The sequence below is a fragment of the Apis florea genome, unplaced genomic scaffold (genome assembly GCF_048593485.1).
Source record: "Apis florea isolate Af1SG1 unplaced genomic scaffold, ASM4859348v1 contig_2492_pilon, whole genome shotgun sequence".
In the NCBI taxonomy this organism is placed as follows: Eukaryota; Metazoa; Arthropoda; class Insecta; order Hymenoptera; family Apidae; genus Apis; species Apis florea.
In genome coordinates this window covers 1952764-1968210 of record NW_028256593.1, presented here as the reverse complement: position 1 = coordinate 1968210, position 15447 = coordinate 1952764, and the positions used below count along the sequence as shown (strand labels likewise).

Genomic DNA, 15447 nt, shown 5'->3' with positions numbered 1-15447 from the left:
GATATATTTGATTTTATTTGATATTTCTTTAAATTATTATTATAAGTTATTTGTAAAAAATAGATAAAATTTTTAAGTTTAAGTAAAAAATATAAGTTAAACAAAAATAAAAATAAAATAAAAATCAAAAGGAGGGTCGACGTCAACACCTAGGATCTGTGTGTGGAAGGAAAACCACTCAATGTTGTCAAATTAATGGGAATATTTTAAATTATATATGATACCGTTGCTCAAATACTTCGCCAGGTGCATCGGACCCGAAAGCACATTTTTTAAAACATATTTATATAGAAATATATAATTATATGAGCACTTTGGAGAAAATCATGTGCTTATGAGACATCTATTATTAAGAAGATGAATTACTTATGAATTTTATAAAATTTACTAGACAAAATAAACAAAATTCACATAAATGAAATATAAATGAGGAAATAGTACATAAAATTCTTACATTATTAATTTAATTTGGATTTATAAAAGATTAAAAATTTAATTTAGATATTTGGATTTTTTAATTTTGTTATGTAATATTTAGTTTTAATGTTTAACAATTAGGCGGTGTTTCAATTTATGAATTAGACAATTTTTGAAAATTGTAGATTATATTATATTAAAAAAAAGAAAATATAATATTAATTACTGTATTATAATAATATAAAATTAGTTTAATATTAATTTCTAAAAATTGAAAAACTTAAGTTTAAATTTGATAGAAATTAATAAAAATTTAATCTAATTTAATCTAAAATTAATCTTTAAAAATTTAATCTTCAATTAAAAAAAAAATTTACAAATTGCAAAATAAAATTTTAATTTTTATTTTAATTAATTTAGAAAAAATAAAATTAATTCAAAAAGATTAAAATTTGTTGAATAAAAGAAAAATCATATTCATTAAAATAATAATCAGATATTTGTTTATGTAGAATTATTATTATTAAAACGATATAATAATTTTTCTCAAAATTAATATTTTAATCAAATTTTTTTTTATTTCATATTTTTTGATATATATTTATTATATATTTCATGATATATTTTTTTCATTCATTTATACGTTATTATTTAATTCAATATTTCATTGTTATTTTATTTATTAATTCGTTGAAGATTAAAAAAAGATTTAATTTTCGCGGGAAATGCTATGAATACTAAGTTTATGTGTTGCCATAACAATTCAATATGGAAGAAATAGAAGTTATATCAATCAAACAAATATTTATACAACGTGTTATTGAGAAGTAAGATTTTTTTTGAATATACTGAAAAAAGAATGAAAATCGAAGAGGTAAAAAGTACTGCAAAGACTCAAAGAATATCAGCTCATACACATATAAAAGGCCTAGGTCTTGATGAAAATGGTACAGCAATACAAGCTGCAGCCGGCCTTGTTGGTCAAGAAATGGCTCGTGAGGTTAGAATTATTTATTTAGAATTATACTAGCATATAAAAATTATAATTATTTCTAATATTTATCTATTAAAATATATATTTAGTTATCAATATTTATCAGTCATTATCTTTTTTAATTAATTTTTTCTGCATGAATTTTTTTTATTGAAATTAGAAAAATAATTAGATTTCTTTTTATTCCATATATTTTAGGCAGCTGGAATAGTTGTTGACATGATAAAATCAAAGAAAATGGCTGGTAGAGCTGTGTTATTAGCTGGTCCACCTGGTACTGGAAAAACTGCAATTGCATTAGCTATTGCTCAAGAATTAGGTAATAAAGTACCATTTTGTCCTATGGTAGGCTCAGAAGTTTATAGTTCTGAAATAAAAAAGACAGAAGTTTTGATGGAAAATTTTAGAAGAGCTATTGGTCTTAGAATCAAAGAGACTAAAGAAGTATTTGAAGGAGAAGTTACAGAATTAACTCCAATTGAAACAGAAAATCCAATGGGTGGATATGGAAAAACAGTGTCTCATGTAGTAATTGGATTAAAAACTGCTAAAGGTACTAAGCAGTTAAAGTTAGATCCTTCCATATATGAATCTTTGCAAAAGGAAAAGGTAGAAACAGGAGATGTAATTTACATTGAAGCAAATAATGGTGCTGTAAAAAGACAGGGTAGAAGTGATAATTTTGCAACTGAATTTGACTTGGAAGCAGAAGAATATGTTCCTTTACCTAAAGGTGATGTACACAAGAAAAAAGAAGTCATTCAAGATGTAACATTACATGATCTAGATGTTGCTAATGCTAAACCACAAGGTGGTCAAGATATTATGTCTATGATGGGTCAATTAATGAAACCTAAAAAGACAGAAATTACAGGTAAAAGAATTTGTAGTTAAAAAAATTATATATAATATATAATATTGGTAATAAAAATTTTAATTTGAAACTAAAAATATATTTATATTATGCATTATAGATAAATTGCGTAAAGAAATAAACAAAGTAGTAAATAAATATATTGATCAAGGAATTGCAGAATTAGTACCAGGAGTTTTATTTATAGACGAGGTACACATGTTAGATATAGAAACGTTTACGTATCTTCATCGTGCGTTGGAAAGCGCAATTGCACCAATAGTTATCTTTGCAACAAATCGTGGTCGCTGCATAATTAGAGGAACAGAAGATATTATATCACCTCATGGAATACCTCTTGATCTTTTAGATAGACTATTAATTATACGAACGCTTCCTTATTCTAGATCGGAAATAGAACAAATCGTCAAATTAAGAGCTACAACAGAAGGATTGCAAATCGAAGATGAAGCTTTATCAGCTCTTGGTGAAGTAGGTACAAAAACAACGCTTAGATATGTAGTACAACTTTTAACTCCCGCGGCATTAACTGCCAAAGTTAATGAAAGAACAATAATAAAGAAAGAAGATATTGAAGAAGTAGCATCATTGTTCTTAGATGCAAAGTCTTCTGCTAAAATTCTTACACAAAATAAAGATAAATTTATGAAATGAATGATTCGATTAATTGGTTACAATTGATATTTAAGTTTCCTGTAGCTTAAGTATAAGAAATTCAGTTGTATTATAAAATTAAGATCTTAAAAATAAAGCTAACTTTGTATGAAATGCATTCGTTATTTTTTTTTTTTTTTGATTCTTATCTATTTAAAGAGCTAATTATGAAAATAAAGAATAAATATATAATATATATGCGCGTGTAAAGGTACTTAATTTCCCAATATTGTCTAAGATATTTTATAACTTAGGGTTACTAAAGATCAAGTTGTAATCAGAAATTGTGACATCACAAGATGATACGTCCTAGGGTATAAAATCTCTGTTTACATTAATAAACATTTAGTGTTCTAGATACTCTCTCTTTATTAAGTAAATACAGTTTTTAAACTTATTATTAAAAATTTAATTATTATTAAGTTTTAATAATAATTTTTTTTTGTAATTTGTAATTATAATTATGTTATACATTTTTAAATTAAGAGAATGTATGATGTTGAATAAATGTAATATATTTCGATACGCACATGGATTAACGTTAAACAACATACGAAAAGAAAAAGTTAATGAAATCTTCCCACAAAAACATGAATTTCAAATTAGACATATTGGTCCCCGACAATATGAACAATTGGAAATGTTAAAAACTATAGGATATAAGGTAATATATATAGTAATTTTATTTGATGAAAATGAAAATATTAATTTTTTAAAAATAATTATCAATTTATTTAATTAATTTAATTTAAAGAATTTGGAAGAATTAACAAAAGCGGCTATTCCAGCAAAAATTCTTTATAAAGAAAAATTGAAGATCGAACAACCGATTAGTAAGTAAAATAAATAATTTATTGGAAATAGTATATTAAAACTGGTTAGTTAAAAGAGAAACGTATATACACAAGACTAGATATGAAACACGTGCAAACTGATAACCCTGTGATACTGAAATAAACACAATATTAATATAAATATTTAATTAAAATATCTTTATTAATAATTTGGCACATTAAATATTTTAATAAAAATTGAATATTTATAAACTAATTGTTAAAGAAAAAAAACTGAATATCTTTCTCAGTTAAAATATTCATTAATTTTATTATAGAATAAATAACACGATTTTTTATTTCGAGAAGATTATATCTTAAGTCAAAGGTCAGTCTCGTGCAGTTAAATTTATTCACGTGATTTTCTAAGGCTGTAAATTAATTATATTTTTGTTTAAAATAACAAATATATTCTCCCATCATGATTGCAGATTGTGTAAAATAGCAATTGTATTTTAGCTGAATACGAACTTTTGAAGAGGATTACACAAATTTCAAAAAAAAACGATATATGGCGTTCGTATATTGGGATGGGATATAATAATTGTTGCGTGCCTCATACTATCATGAGGAATATGTTTGAAAATCCAGGATGGTATATTATTTTGAAATGTAATTCATAATGATTTTGACATAATTAAAATAATTAATAAAAATCATAGGACGACGCAGTATACACCATATCAACCAGAAATTTCACAAGGCAGACTTGAAGGTCTATTGAATTATCAAACAATGATATGCGACTTAACTGGAATGGAAATAGCGAACGCATCTCTTTTAGATGAAGGCACTGCAGCAGCAGAGGCTTTAGCACTTACTCACAGGAGCAATAAAAGAAAAAAATTGTTCGTTTCTGATAAAGTTCATCCTCAAACGATTAGCGTAATTGCAACGCGTGCCACTTCTTTAGGTCTTGATCTTGAAATTGGAGATGTTTTCAAAATTGATACCAGCGCAAAAAATATTTCTGGAATTCTTTTCCAATATCCTGATACAACTGGATCTATCTATGCATTTGAAGATGTTGTGAAGAAGGCGCATGCAGATGGTGTATGTAATTTTACATAAAAAAAAATTTTTTTTAAATATTAATTATAATCAGTTTTCTATTACAGACTCTTGTTTGTGTTGCTACTGATTTGTTAGCGTTAGCTATACTTAAACCTCCAAGTAAATTTGAAGTTGATATATGCGTTGGTACTAGTCAACGTTTCGGAGTTCCACTTGGATACGGAGGACCACATGCTGGATTTTTCGCTTGCCGTAAAAAATTGGTTCGTTTAATGCCTGGAAGAATGATCGGTGTTACGAAAGATTTGAACGGTCAAGATGCATATCGCTTAGCTCTTCAAACACGAGAACAACATATTAGAAGAGACAAAGCTACCAGCAATATTTGTACTGCACAAGCATTACTGGCAAATATGTCTGCAATGTATGCTGTATACCATGGACCTGAAGGAATAAAAAATATTGCAAACAGAGTACATTTTCTGACACTGATCCTGGCAAGAGGTTTAGAAAAATCAGGAAATAAAATAAACAATGAATATTTCTTTGATACCATAAAAATATCACCTTCGATATCCTTAAAAATTATAAAGGAAAATGCGATTTCATTTAAAATAAATTTTAGGTAATTAATTAAAAAAAAATATATATATATATATTTATACTAATATATATATATATATTAGTATGAAAAAATAAAGATATTATCTTTTCCAGATATTACGAGGATGGAATCGGGATATCTCTAGATGAAACTACTACGGAACAAGATATAAATGATATCTTTAAAATATTCTCTACAGAAATGACCGTTAAAGAAATATGTAACGAAAAGGCATATTTTAATAAAAATTTAAACAAATCTCATTTCGCGCGTTGTACGCCATACTTACAACATCCTGTATTTAATAGTTATCAATCCGAAACAAGAATAGTTCGTTATATGAAATCTTTAGAAAATAAAGATGTGTCCCTCGTACATAGTATGATACCATTGGTAAAGATCACATGAAAAAGAATTTTGTGTACTATTTTTTGAAATAACTATATTCTTGAATTTAATTATTTCAACAGGGATCTTGTACAATGAAACTGAATTCAACTACGGAAATGATGCCTTGTAGTTTACGTGGATTTACAGATATACATCCATTCGTTCCTATTGAACAAACCAAAGGATATCATCAATTATTTGCCGAATTGGAACAAGATTTATGCGCTATAACGGGTTACGATAACATAAGTTTTCAACCAAATAGTGGAGCTCAAGGCGAATATGCTGGTCTAAGAGCTATACAACGTTATCATGAATCGAATAAAAATAATCATCGACAAATCTGCTTGATTCCTATTTCTGCTCATGGTACTAATCCTGCTTCTGCCCAAATGGCTGGTATGCAAGTGAAGCCTATTCTTGTACAGAAAGATGGTTCCATAGATATTTCACACTTGGCGGAAATGATAGATAAATATCGAGATACATTATCTTGTTTAATGATAACATATCCATCAACAAATGGAGTGTTTGAAGAGACTATTGCCGATATTTGTACTATGATTCATAAAGCTGGTGGTCAAGTGTATTTAGATGGAGCCAACATGAATGCTCAAGTTGGATTGTGTCGTCCAGGTGATTACGGTAGCGATGTTTCACATCTTAACTTGCATAAAACGTTTTGCATACCTCACGGCGGTGGAGGACCTGGAATGGGACCTATTGGAGTGTAAGTAATAATTTAGTATTTTGATTAAATAATTTAATATTTGCGAATATAATAAAAATAATTTTTGGATTACAGTAAACGGCATCTTACACCTTTTCTTCCATCTCATCCTATAATTAATTATTCGAGTAATAATCATAACAATATAAAACAATTTGGTGCGGTATCAGCTGCTCCTTTCGGATCATCAGCTATTTTACCAATTTCTTGGGCTTATATTAAAATGATGGGTCCAGAAGGATTAAGAAAAGCTACGCAAGTTGCTATCCTAAATGCTAATTACATGAGTAAAAGATTAGAGAAATATTATAAAACTTTATACAAAGGAAAGACAGGATTAGTAGCGCATGAATTCATTTTGGATATACGGGATTTTAAGAAAACGGCAAATATCGAAGCTGTAGATATCGCTAAAAGATTAATGGATTATGGTTTTCACGCTCCGACAATGAGTTGGCCTGTAGCAGGTACATTAATGATTGAACCAACTGAATCTGAAGATAAAAAAGAATTGGACAGATTTTGCAATGCTCTAATATGTAAGAATACTATATTTCTTAAAGATTTTTTTTTATTTGTGAAATCATTAACAAATATTAATAAGTTTTATTTTTTAGATATACGAGAAGAAATTAATGATATAGAAAATGGTAAATTAGATATTGTTAAAAATCCACTGAAAATGGCACCACACACTCAAGAGCAAGTAATCTCAAGTGCGTGGAATAGACCATACTCACGAGAATTGGCAGCATTTCCAGCTGTAAGTATTCAATATTTATAATAAAGTAAAACAATAAATAAGTTATTTATTATTTACAGCCATTTGTAAAGGGAAATAACAAGATTTGGCCAAGTGTTGGGAGAATAGATGATACATATGGAGATAAAAATCTATTCTGTACATGTCCTCCTATTTTATCAGATCAATAATAAGTTTTACTTGTTTATCTTGTACAGTTAGTTATAGAATTATTTAAATATTTATTATAATTTTTTGTACAAACATATTATTTATATAAAATTTAATATTTTTATAAGCAGACAAAATATAACAAATATTTGACTCTAAACTCTTTCTTTAGCAAACAAAGCTATATAACTTAATTTCTATTATTCATTAATTTTATAATTTTAATAACTATGTTTGTCAATTTTTATATTTACATTATATATTACTAGATTATTTTATGAATATTTATACATATATTACAAACCAGGCATAAGATATGCAATATTGTCAAGCATTTGCGAAAGTGTTTCGTGTTTAGCTCCATTAGTTTCTGGTACCTGTTGCGTTAGACAAATTAAAGGACCTAGTGCACAAAGCAGAGAATCCAGTAAAACCGATAGACTGCCTGATACTGCTATTTGGCCATCATGTTCCTTCAATCGTTCACCGATGATTGTTAAACTCTCACCGAGAAGTTTTAGATGCGCAGCTACATCGATAGGTTGAGTTCCAACAACTTTGTACATTCCTGTTCCTATCATTGGTTCGTTAACCAAATCTTTACCACTTCGATTCGATGGCGGTGATACCGGAACATTTCCTACAACGGAGGGTAGACCTAGTTGAATAGTTTTTTTGGAAGTAGCGGGCTTTTGATCTTTTCCATTACCTATAAGACAAAAAAAGACGAAACATAAAACATTACAACGTCATCGTGTTATTCAGTTTGCCTATTTCTATACGAGATGCATGCATGTAAAACAAATGATAATGAGACATCTACCATATAATTCTTAGGCATAAAAACAATATTATCTGAGAGACTTTTGACTAATACGCGTGCACGAGAAGCAAATTAAGATGAATAAACTACCACATAACTTTTAGAGATATACTTGTAAAAATGATGTATACATGAGAACCAACAAACCCACCAATTTTATTAATGAATTTTTTTCGCGAAGCAGGTGGCGGCATTTTCCAAACAGGCTCATCTTTACTCGCAGGTAAAGAATGAGGTTTTGCTGCCAAGCGTTTTGCGCGTCTGCGCCAATTATATTTTTCCAGATTTGGTACTGTAGCCCATAGTTCTCCTAACCGTTTAGAAATTGCTGCAAAATCTACAAAAAGCAATGTTTCACGAGTAACATTAGCGTCGAATTTCTAATCTAGATTTTAATATGGAGAAACAAGTGAAGCTTATATACCCATATAAGGACATTGCTCTAGTAATTCTTGCCTAATTTCTTTAGCCCACAACATGTACGCGGTAAATCTCGTTTTCTGAAAACATCATCGAATTGTGAAATAATCCCCTTAATAACTTTCATGTGTACATACCCCTTTGTCTTTACGTTGTGCCTTCATTCTACCTATTATTTTGCCATCTTTAATAATTAATTTTTTCTTACATTTCTCAAGCATATACAAACTATTTGCTTGTGAAGGTGTTTCTTGGCCAGGTGGTTCAAGTTTTCTAAACCCTGCTTCTCTATCATCTATCATAAGAGGATCTACATCATCATCGCTTCCAGAATCCATACTATATCTGTCATCTTCATTGAATCCAGAGGGATCATCTGATTCTGATGCTGAAGATTGCCCTTCATTATCTGATAATATCTCTTGCTTAATTCTTTGCTGTCCAGAGTTAGAATTAGAATTTTTCCTTTGTCTTCCACCACTTCCATGCTGAATAGATTGATTTGATGATATATGTTGGGACTCATATCTGTCCAACAATTGTTGATTTTGTAATTGCTGTGCTTTTTGACGTTTGTACTTGTTATCCGTAAAATCATCTGGTGATTCAAAGTCAACGAGTTTGGAAGATTTCTTTCTCACACGGCCACTTCGGGAGATACCCGTGACCTCTAGATCTGAAAGATAAAGCGGACTGCACCTTGCCAAGAAAGAGAAAGAGACCAAAATACTTGTAAGGTCTAACTACCACTCTTATTAACTTTTTAGGATTCAAGATCATTGTTTTTATGCAAATTTTATATAAAAAGTGTGCATAGGTATCAGAACATTGAATTATAATATTCCTAATATATCTTGAAATTCTCTTAAATCAATATGACAATCAATCATTAAATCTCGTGGACGCGTATTATGTGTCACATAAATTTTTATTACATATACATACAAAGAAGTCTCTGTATGTTTATAATACATAGGTATAGAACACTTTGAAACGAACATGACGAGTTTTACAACTACTTGAAATTATGAGTATTATAACAATTATGATTCATTCGAATAATATTTTATTTTAATCATAGAATTGTTTTGCCATCAAAGCCTGTTTATTTCATGAAATTTTTTAAATTTAAAATACCTAACCACGAATGAATTGTACACATCATTAGTTTAATGATTCTCCGCTACGGACAAAAGCGCTAGTAACCAAAACGCAAATTGTAAGGAGTAAATATTGCAAGGAAATTGATAAATTTGCTACGAACGCGCGCAAATCATGCGGAATACTGCAAGCGATACGAGCAAACAAGCAACTGATCTACCAAATGTGTTTCCCTATGAAATAAAAACTGATCTCACCGTCATTTTTCTGACGTTTTGGTGTCACGAACATATCCATAGCGTTGCTTTGTTGCTCTACGAGCTTCTTGCGCCGCGGCGTCTTCTCAGATTTCGCGGGCTTACGAACATTGGCGTGCATCACGCGCTAATAAGTTTTCGTTCTTTCGATGCAAATGCATTTGTAAAAGTTTTAACACTTTTTCCAATAGAAATTCTCGCCCAAAAGCCAAATTTAGTTTATTTCCAAGACGTTTTTAAAAACAACTGCCACGAAGAATACCAGAATGCATTGCGCAATAACGGTGACGCATTTAGAATATAACGCGCGAAATTTAAAAATATTTTTTGTTCACAGTTCATGGATCATCTGAAAAATTTACTATTAAAAGGTAATATTATTATTAAAAAATAAATAAAAATAAATTATCTTGTGTAAAAATTTATTATTTACATTGTTAGAACATTTGTTGGAATTGATAGAAAGATATAAAAATTTTAAATATCATCTTCTTGTTGCCATCCATCTTCATCAGAAAGAAATCTTCTTTTATGGCTAGTATTCATGTAAGGTCTCAACGCCCATTCTATATCAGCTGCTGCTTCTGCATCTAAGGTGCCTAATTTAATTTCATATAATCTCAATTGAAACCTGGGTCCAACTTCTGACAATTCAATATCTTTTCCATGAATCTTTTTACACGTGTGATGGCGAAATGATATATAATCATCATGATTAGCAAAAGTGATTATTCTTTTGCTATCTTCCTTTGGTACTGGGAATAAATATTTTAAAATATTCATAACACGTTCACCTAACTTTGTTTTAAAATTATGAAATATAAGATGAGGATATTGTTCAGACATCGTTCCAATATTGGGAATATCATGCCTCATAATAACATCTGACATTGTAAAATATGCAGTTGGTCCATAGGGTAAATGACATATAATAATAGAATCAGGAACACCTCTATGTTCATGTACAATTATAAAATCTGTAACATCATTTGCTCTACAGGCATGTATTAATTGTTTCATTTCATAATTTCCTCGATTCATTCTTTGAGAATTGGGAAATATCAATCTTAATTCTTTAACAAACATTTTTAATCTAGAACTTGGATCACGAGAAGTAGTAATCACAATTTTTGGATCTTCGACTCCAGCCCATCTATATTCATCATCTTCATGAGATCCCAAAGTTCCACTCATCTCGGTTCCAATAGCAATAGCCATTTCTGGTCCAGCATCTTCCCAAGCTAATTGCTTTTGTATATTCAAAGCATCTTTTTTTAGATCTGAATGTATTGGTATATTTTGTTCAAGACTACGTTTGAGTTTCTCCTTCTTTTCTTGGATGCTTTTTAACTTATCTTGAACTGATTTTCTGTACAGATATTCTCTACGCAATCTTGCTTGTCTTCGTAACATTTTTTTAAGATATATTTTATTTTTTAATTTTTTAAATAATAAAAACGAGAAATTATAAATTAGGTTATAAGTAATACACGTGTTTATACGATATCAATAATAATTATAGCACACAATAAATTGAATAAATTGTACGATAATAAAATTTAATAACATTGTATCATAAAGATTTTATTAAATTAAAATTAAGTAAGAAAAAAAAGAATTATTAAATATTTTATTAAATTAGGTCTATTTTTATACGTATAAATTTGAAAAAGTGATTAATTCTATTGACAATGGCAAGCCAATCATACCAGTATTTAACCTATAATATGTAACATGATTGGATTTGCTAGCACCGGTAAGCGAATCAAAAATATTTAATCTGCAACGTGATTGGTTCTGTTAGATACGACGAGCGAATTACAAATATTTAATCCGTAACGTGATTGGTTGTGCTAGATACGGCGAGCGAATCACAAATATTTAATCCGTAATGTGATTGGTTTTACTAAATATGGCGAACCAATCATAAAGCTAAAATAATACGCCTTTGACAAGTAACATTTCGAAATTAGTTTATTACTTTTAATCAAGAAGAAGAGATCTCGTGCATATGTTAAATTGCAAAAATGAAATTTGTGCTTGAATTTGTGTTTGAATTTACGTCATTGATGAATTTCAATAATGGTAAGTGTTTTCTTCTTCATTGTAAATAATAATTATTATAATAAATAATTGTCATTAATCAATCAAACGGTCCAAAAAATTTTCATATATACACTTTATACGTACAATCAATTTTCGTATATATTTTAAGAATTTAAAAAAGAAAAAAAAATTCTCTTTTAGAGAATTTATTAATGATTGAATTAATAATTAAATTAAAAAAAAAAAAAAAAGAAAAAAAGAAATAGGAATAAATATCGTGTAAAATTAGAATTATTTTTTAAAAAAATTTTGTATAATTGTGATTTATTATAATAAATATTATTATAGGTGATGCATTGAAAAAGTTACAATGTGGAAAACATATTGATGAACCACCATGGAAGCATGTAAGCAAAATTATTTATTTCTTTTTATTTGATATATTAGTTTTTAAAAATAATAAAAATATATATTAAGATAAAATTGTAAAAGACATAATTGAGTATAACTTTTGATAATTATCAATCATAGAAATTTTAGAAAATCACAATTTTCATAATAATACGATTTTTTAATTAATTAATTGCTTAATAATTTTAATTAATTGATTATGATTGATATTTAATTATTGTGAAATTACATAATTCGCGTAATATATAGAAGAAATTATATTTTTTTTTTAAATAATAAAATCAAAAGATTATGATGCAAATTTAAATTTAAATAATAAACGCCATCTATCGTTTCTTTTTGTATATTCGTTATAATAAAATTTTATCGATCAATAATTTTTTCCGTGGATAATATCACGCATAATAATAATATATGGATAATATCGTGAACCATTATGCTCGTAGTCGGTAACTGTAGCAATCGATAACAAGTTATCGATTTAGTTGAAACGTAATTAGTTTCAAATATTTACGGTAGATATCGTATTAGTTATTTCTTTTGAAATTTTTAGAAAGAATCAAGCAACGAATAATCGAGAGATTTTATATCGTTCATTTGTATTATTTTTATATTTATAAATTTATAAATTAAAAAAGGGGTAGTGAAATAAATGCTTTTGAAATTTTGAAAGCGTCACAATCTCGTTTGTTGGAAATTTATAGAGGATTGTCGGGAAGCAATCTTTTTTCCCTTTTTTCTCTGGTGGTTAATTGCAACCAGCTTGCGATTTCCTTCGTCTCTTTGATAAAGCCGCCCGCTTGCTATTCCTCTTCGCGGAATATGATTTTTCAGGCTGTACTTAATTAGCGACGAACTGTGAATCATAATTACAAAGGCATTCTTTGTACTGCTTTCTACTTAACATTCACGGGAGTCTCGAATTTTTTTCCAATGAAAGAAGAAGCTTGAAAGAAAAAAATGATGCGGAATATATCGGAAAAAAGACGCGTGGTTTGCGATTGATTCGAATCGTCACGATTTCCGAAAAAAGTCGGAACGATTCCGAAGAGAAGACTCGTGCCGTGCACGGCGCCTCGTAATTCATTTAAATGGTAGCTCGACGAGACAGGCTCAATTACAGCCGTGACAAAAAACCGTACGGGAACGAGCAGCTTCTTCGTACGACGTGCGTGGTCTGTGTTCGTTGCTCGTTCTGCCGACGTATTCACGCGTGCTCGTTTTCTCGTCTCTTAAAGGAGGAGAGAAGGGCTTGCGGGCTCGTGTCCTGCGTCACTCAACCGAGCACATCGCGGACATAGTTAAAGCCTCTTTGTTATCCCGTTTTGCCCGCTGCGCTGCCATTAAGACCCATCGTCGTTCGTACGTGCATAACGTTCAGAATTCCTGGTGCGGATTTTCTCGTTTCTCGATCTCCCTTTTTCCTTTTTCTTCTTCCCTCCTTTTTTTATCCCTCGATATTCCTTCGAATTGTCGATACGATCAAATATAAAATACAAAATGCCAACAATCGTTACTCTCTCAACATCACGAAACATTTCCCTCCCCCCCTCCCCCCGCCCCTCCACTATTATTTTATTTTATTAATCTTATCTCATAATTGTGATCCTCCTTATTCATTACATATATATTTACTTTATCACAAATAACACGCAAGATTTATCCTTCCCTGTAATTCCCACTACACTACGTAACGATTCGATCTTTCGATCGTCTCGCAAAAGAAAAAAAAAAAAAAAGAAAAAGAAAAAAAAAAGGAAAAGCGTTTCGAATCATTTCGCAAGATAATTTTTCAAGGAATCGATATAGCACGGATAGCACGGATGCATCGATAGACACGATATAGGCATATAAGCGGGTTTTTGCGACACGGGTAAAGAAAATACGGCTACTGTTCTCGACTGGAACGATGGCGGCCAGGCTTAATCGGCCGGTTAAGCGCTGAGACAATGGGGCCCGGTGTTGATGGCAATATTTTAATGAAGTTAGCAAGTTCCTGGTAGCTGGTCGCCGTCGCGATTCCAGGAGCGTGAACGAGAGGAGCCCTTAAGGGCAGAGGGCGGAGGCGCCACCCGCTCACTGATTTCCACTTAGCGATATCGTTCTACAAAGCGGCCTTCATCCGCCATATAGCTTCTTCTTTTCTTCTTTTTCTTTCACTCTCTCTCTCTCTCTCTCTCGCCTCTTCCATCGAATCCTTCCTCGGAAGAAGTCGGAGAAAAAAAGAGGGGGAAGAGAAAAAGAAGAGAAAGAGAAATGGTGGGTTCGTTTCAACGATCGAAATGCACCTCGTCGCTGTTACTCGTCGCCGCGTCTCAGTGACAGGCAGGTTTTCGAATCGACAAAGATGTTTGATCGGATTAGGGGCTCTCGATCATTCTCCTTCCCGATTTGCATACGGGCGAATGAAGCGAGTGGCAGGATGGATCGGCGCGCGTCAGTCGGAAATGGCAAACAACGAGTTCGCATGGGATTAATTTGATCGATGCCTGGCAAGGGTGCAACATCCTCGAATACATACATTTCCCTGTTATCGCCTCATTTGCCTTACATTTTCCACGAATATTCCCCATCCTTTTCATTATTAACGATTCTTTTTCTTTCTTGTACAAATTTATTCCTTTCTCTCGACTTCAATTTTCCCAACACCTATCCTCTCGAAACGAATTCGAATTCCTTTTCTTTTTCTCTTTTACTCCCCCCTCCCTCGTTCGACCAACTCACTTTCCGCCGAACTTGTTCACCGGCCGCTAACGAGACCGCGCGTTTCTTAATTAGCCGAGCCGAGCAATTAATGCGAATCAGAAACTGTGAAGTTAATTTAGCGGTCGCGGTTTTCGCGGCCACGCTACACCAAATCCATCCTCGGCGATCACTCGTCGAGTCGAAGAATGTAGAAGACGAGTATAAAACGTCGAATGTTTTGTATATATGCGTGTGTATTCGAGATAAGTTGAAGATTTCGT

The 15447-nt window shown here is 30.6% G+C and overlaps 4 protein-coding genes and 2 long non-coding RNA genes across 11 annotated transcripts; 3 read left to right on the top strand and 3 right to left on the bottom strand.

Moving 5' to 3' along the window:
* The first annotated feature begins 1128 nt into the window (after nt 1-1128).
* Nucleotides 1129-3053, top strand: pont (RuvB-like helicase pontin). The gene is made up of 3 exons (XM_003694048.4): nt 1129-1417; nt 1610-2285; nt 2386-3053. Exons 1-3 carry the CDS (start codon nt 1277-1279, stop codon nt 2937-2939), a joined length of 1371 nt encoding a protein of 456 aa, XP_003694096.1. The 5' UTR covers nt 1129-1276; the 3' UTR covers nt 2940-3053.
* A 233-nt stretch (nt 3054-3286) lies between these two features.
* LOC100870028 (glycine dehydrogenase (decarboxylating), mitochondrial) lies at nt 3287-7583 on the top strand. 2 transcript variants are annotated; one of them, XM_086906026.1, is made up of 10 exons: nt 3403-3603; nt 3694-3772; nt 4232-4367; nt 4435-4825; nt 4891-5411; nt 5504-5783; nt 5861-6510; nt 6586-7049; nt 7128-7273; nt 7333-7583. In XM_086906026.1, exons 1-10 carry the CDS (start codon nt 3403-3405, stop codon nt 7441-7443), a joined length of 2979 nt encoding a protein of 992 aa, XP_086762152.1. In that variant the 3' UTR covers nt 7444-7583. The 2 variants fall into 2 exon arrangements, with proteins under 2 accessions (XP_086762151.1, XP_086762152.1); XM_086906025.1 differs by having other exon boundaries at nt 3287-3603; nt 6586-7273.
* On the bottom strand, nt 3911-5081 carry LOC147657914 (uncharacterized). The gene is made up of 2 exons (XR_015291548.1): nt 4940-5081; nt 3911-4782 (listed from the first exon to the last, which is right to left on the bottom strand). It is a non-coding gene; the product is annotated as an uncharacterized LOC147657914 (long non-coding RNA).
* On the bottom strand, nt 7475-10315 carry LOC100863612 (uncharacterized). 4 transcript variants are annotated; one of them, XM_012487299.3, is made up of 5 exons: nt 10025-10315; nt 8804-9336; nt 8671-8746; nt 8398-8583; nt 7475-8132 (listed from the first exon to the last, which is right to left on the bottom strand). In XM_012487299.3, the coding sequence occupies exons 1-5, from the start codon at nt 10143-10145 to the stop codon at nt 7720-7722; spliced, it is 1329 nt and encodes a 442-aa protein (XP_012342753.1). In that variant the 5' UTR covers nt 10146-10315; the 3' UTR covers nt 7475-7719. The 4 variants fall into 4 exon arrangements, with proteins under 4 accessions (XP_012342753.1, XP_086762154.1, XP_003694097.1 ...); XM_086906028.1 differs by having other exon boundaries at nt 7475-8063; XM_003694049.4 differs by having other exon boundaries at nt 8804-9342; nt 10025-10307.
* On the top strand, nt 9864-10811 carry LOC147657913 (uncharacterized). Its single transcript, XR_015291547.1, has 2 exons — nt 9864-10395; nt 10466-10811. It is a non-coding gene; the product is annotated as an uncharacterized LOC147657913 (long non-coding RNA).
* On the bottom strand, nt 10310-11733 carry LOC100863729 (U3 small nucleolar ribonucleoprotein IMP4). Of its 2 annotated transcripts, none has more exons than XM_086906029.1 (2): nt 10458-11733; nt 10310-10385 (listed from the first exon to the last, which is right to left on the bottom strand). In XM_086906029.1, the coding sequence occupies exon 1, from the start codon at nt 11435-11437 to the stop codon at nt 10502-10504; it is 936 nt and encodes a 311-aa protein (XP_086762155.1). In that variant the 5' UTR covers nt 11438-11733; the 3' UTR covers nt 10310-10385; nt 10458-10501. The 2 variants fall into 2 exon arrangements, with proteins under 2 accessions (XP_086762155.1, XP_003694098.2); XM_003694050.4 differs by having other exon boundaries at nt 10310-10373.
* Between the last annotated feature and the right edge of the window lie 3714 nt (nt 11734-15447).

Excerpts from the sequence above, each read along its gene's own strand:
- LOC100863729 (XM_086906029.1), bottom strand. The coding sequence starts at position 11,437 with ATGTTACGAAGACAAGCAAGATTGCGTAGAGAATATCTGTACAGAAAA.
- LOC100863612 (XM_003694049.4), bottom strand. The coding sequence starts at position 10,145 with ATGCACGCCAATGTTCGTAAGCCCGCGAAATCTGAGAAGACGCCGCGG. Across the intron at positions 8,747-8,803 it reads CACAACGTAAAGACAAAGGG|AAAACGAGATTTACCGCGTA; the intron begins GTATGTACACAT and ends TGATGTTTTCAG. Across the intron at positions 8,584-8,670 it reads AGAGCAATGTCCTTATATGG|ATTTTGCAGCAATTTCTAAA; the intron begins GTATATAAGCTT and ends TGCTTTTTGTAG.
- pont (XM_003694048.4), top strand. The coding sequence starts at position 1,277 with ATGAAAATCGAAGAGGTAAAAAGTACTGCAAAGACTCAAAGAATATCA. Across the intron at positions 1,418-1,609 it reads GTCAAGAAATGGCTCGTGAG|GCAGCTGGAATAGTTGTTGA; the intron begins GTTAGAATTATT and ends CATATATTTTAG. Across the intron at positions 2,286-2,385 it reads TAAAAAGACAGAAATTACAG|ATAAATTGCGTAAAGAAATA; the intron begins GTAAAAGAATTT and ends TATGCATTATAG.
- LOC100870028 (XM_086906025.1), top strand. The coding sequence starts at position 3,403 with ATGTTATACATTTTTAAATTAAGAGAATGTATGATGTTGAATAAATGT. Across the intron at positions 5,412-5,503 it reads TCATTTAAAATAAATTTTAG|ATATTACGAGGATGGAATCG; the intron begins GTAATTAATTAA and ends TATCTTTTCCAG. Across the intron at positions 7,274-7,332 it reads AATTGGCAGCATTTCCAGCT|CCATTTGTAAAGGGAAATAA; the intron begins GTAAGTATTCAA and ends TATTATTTACAG.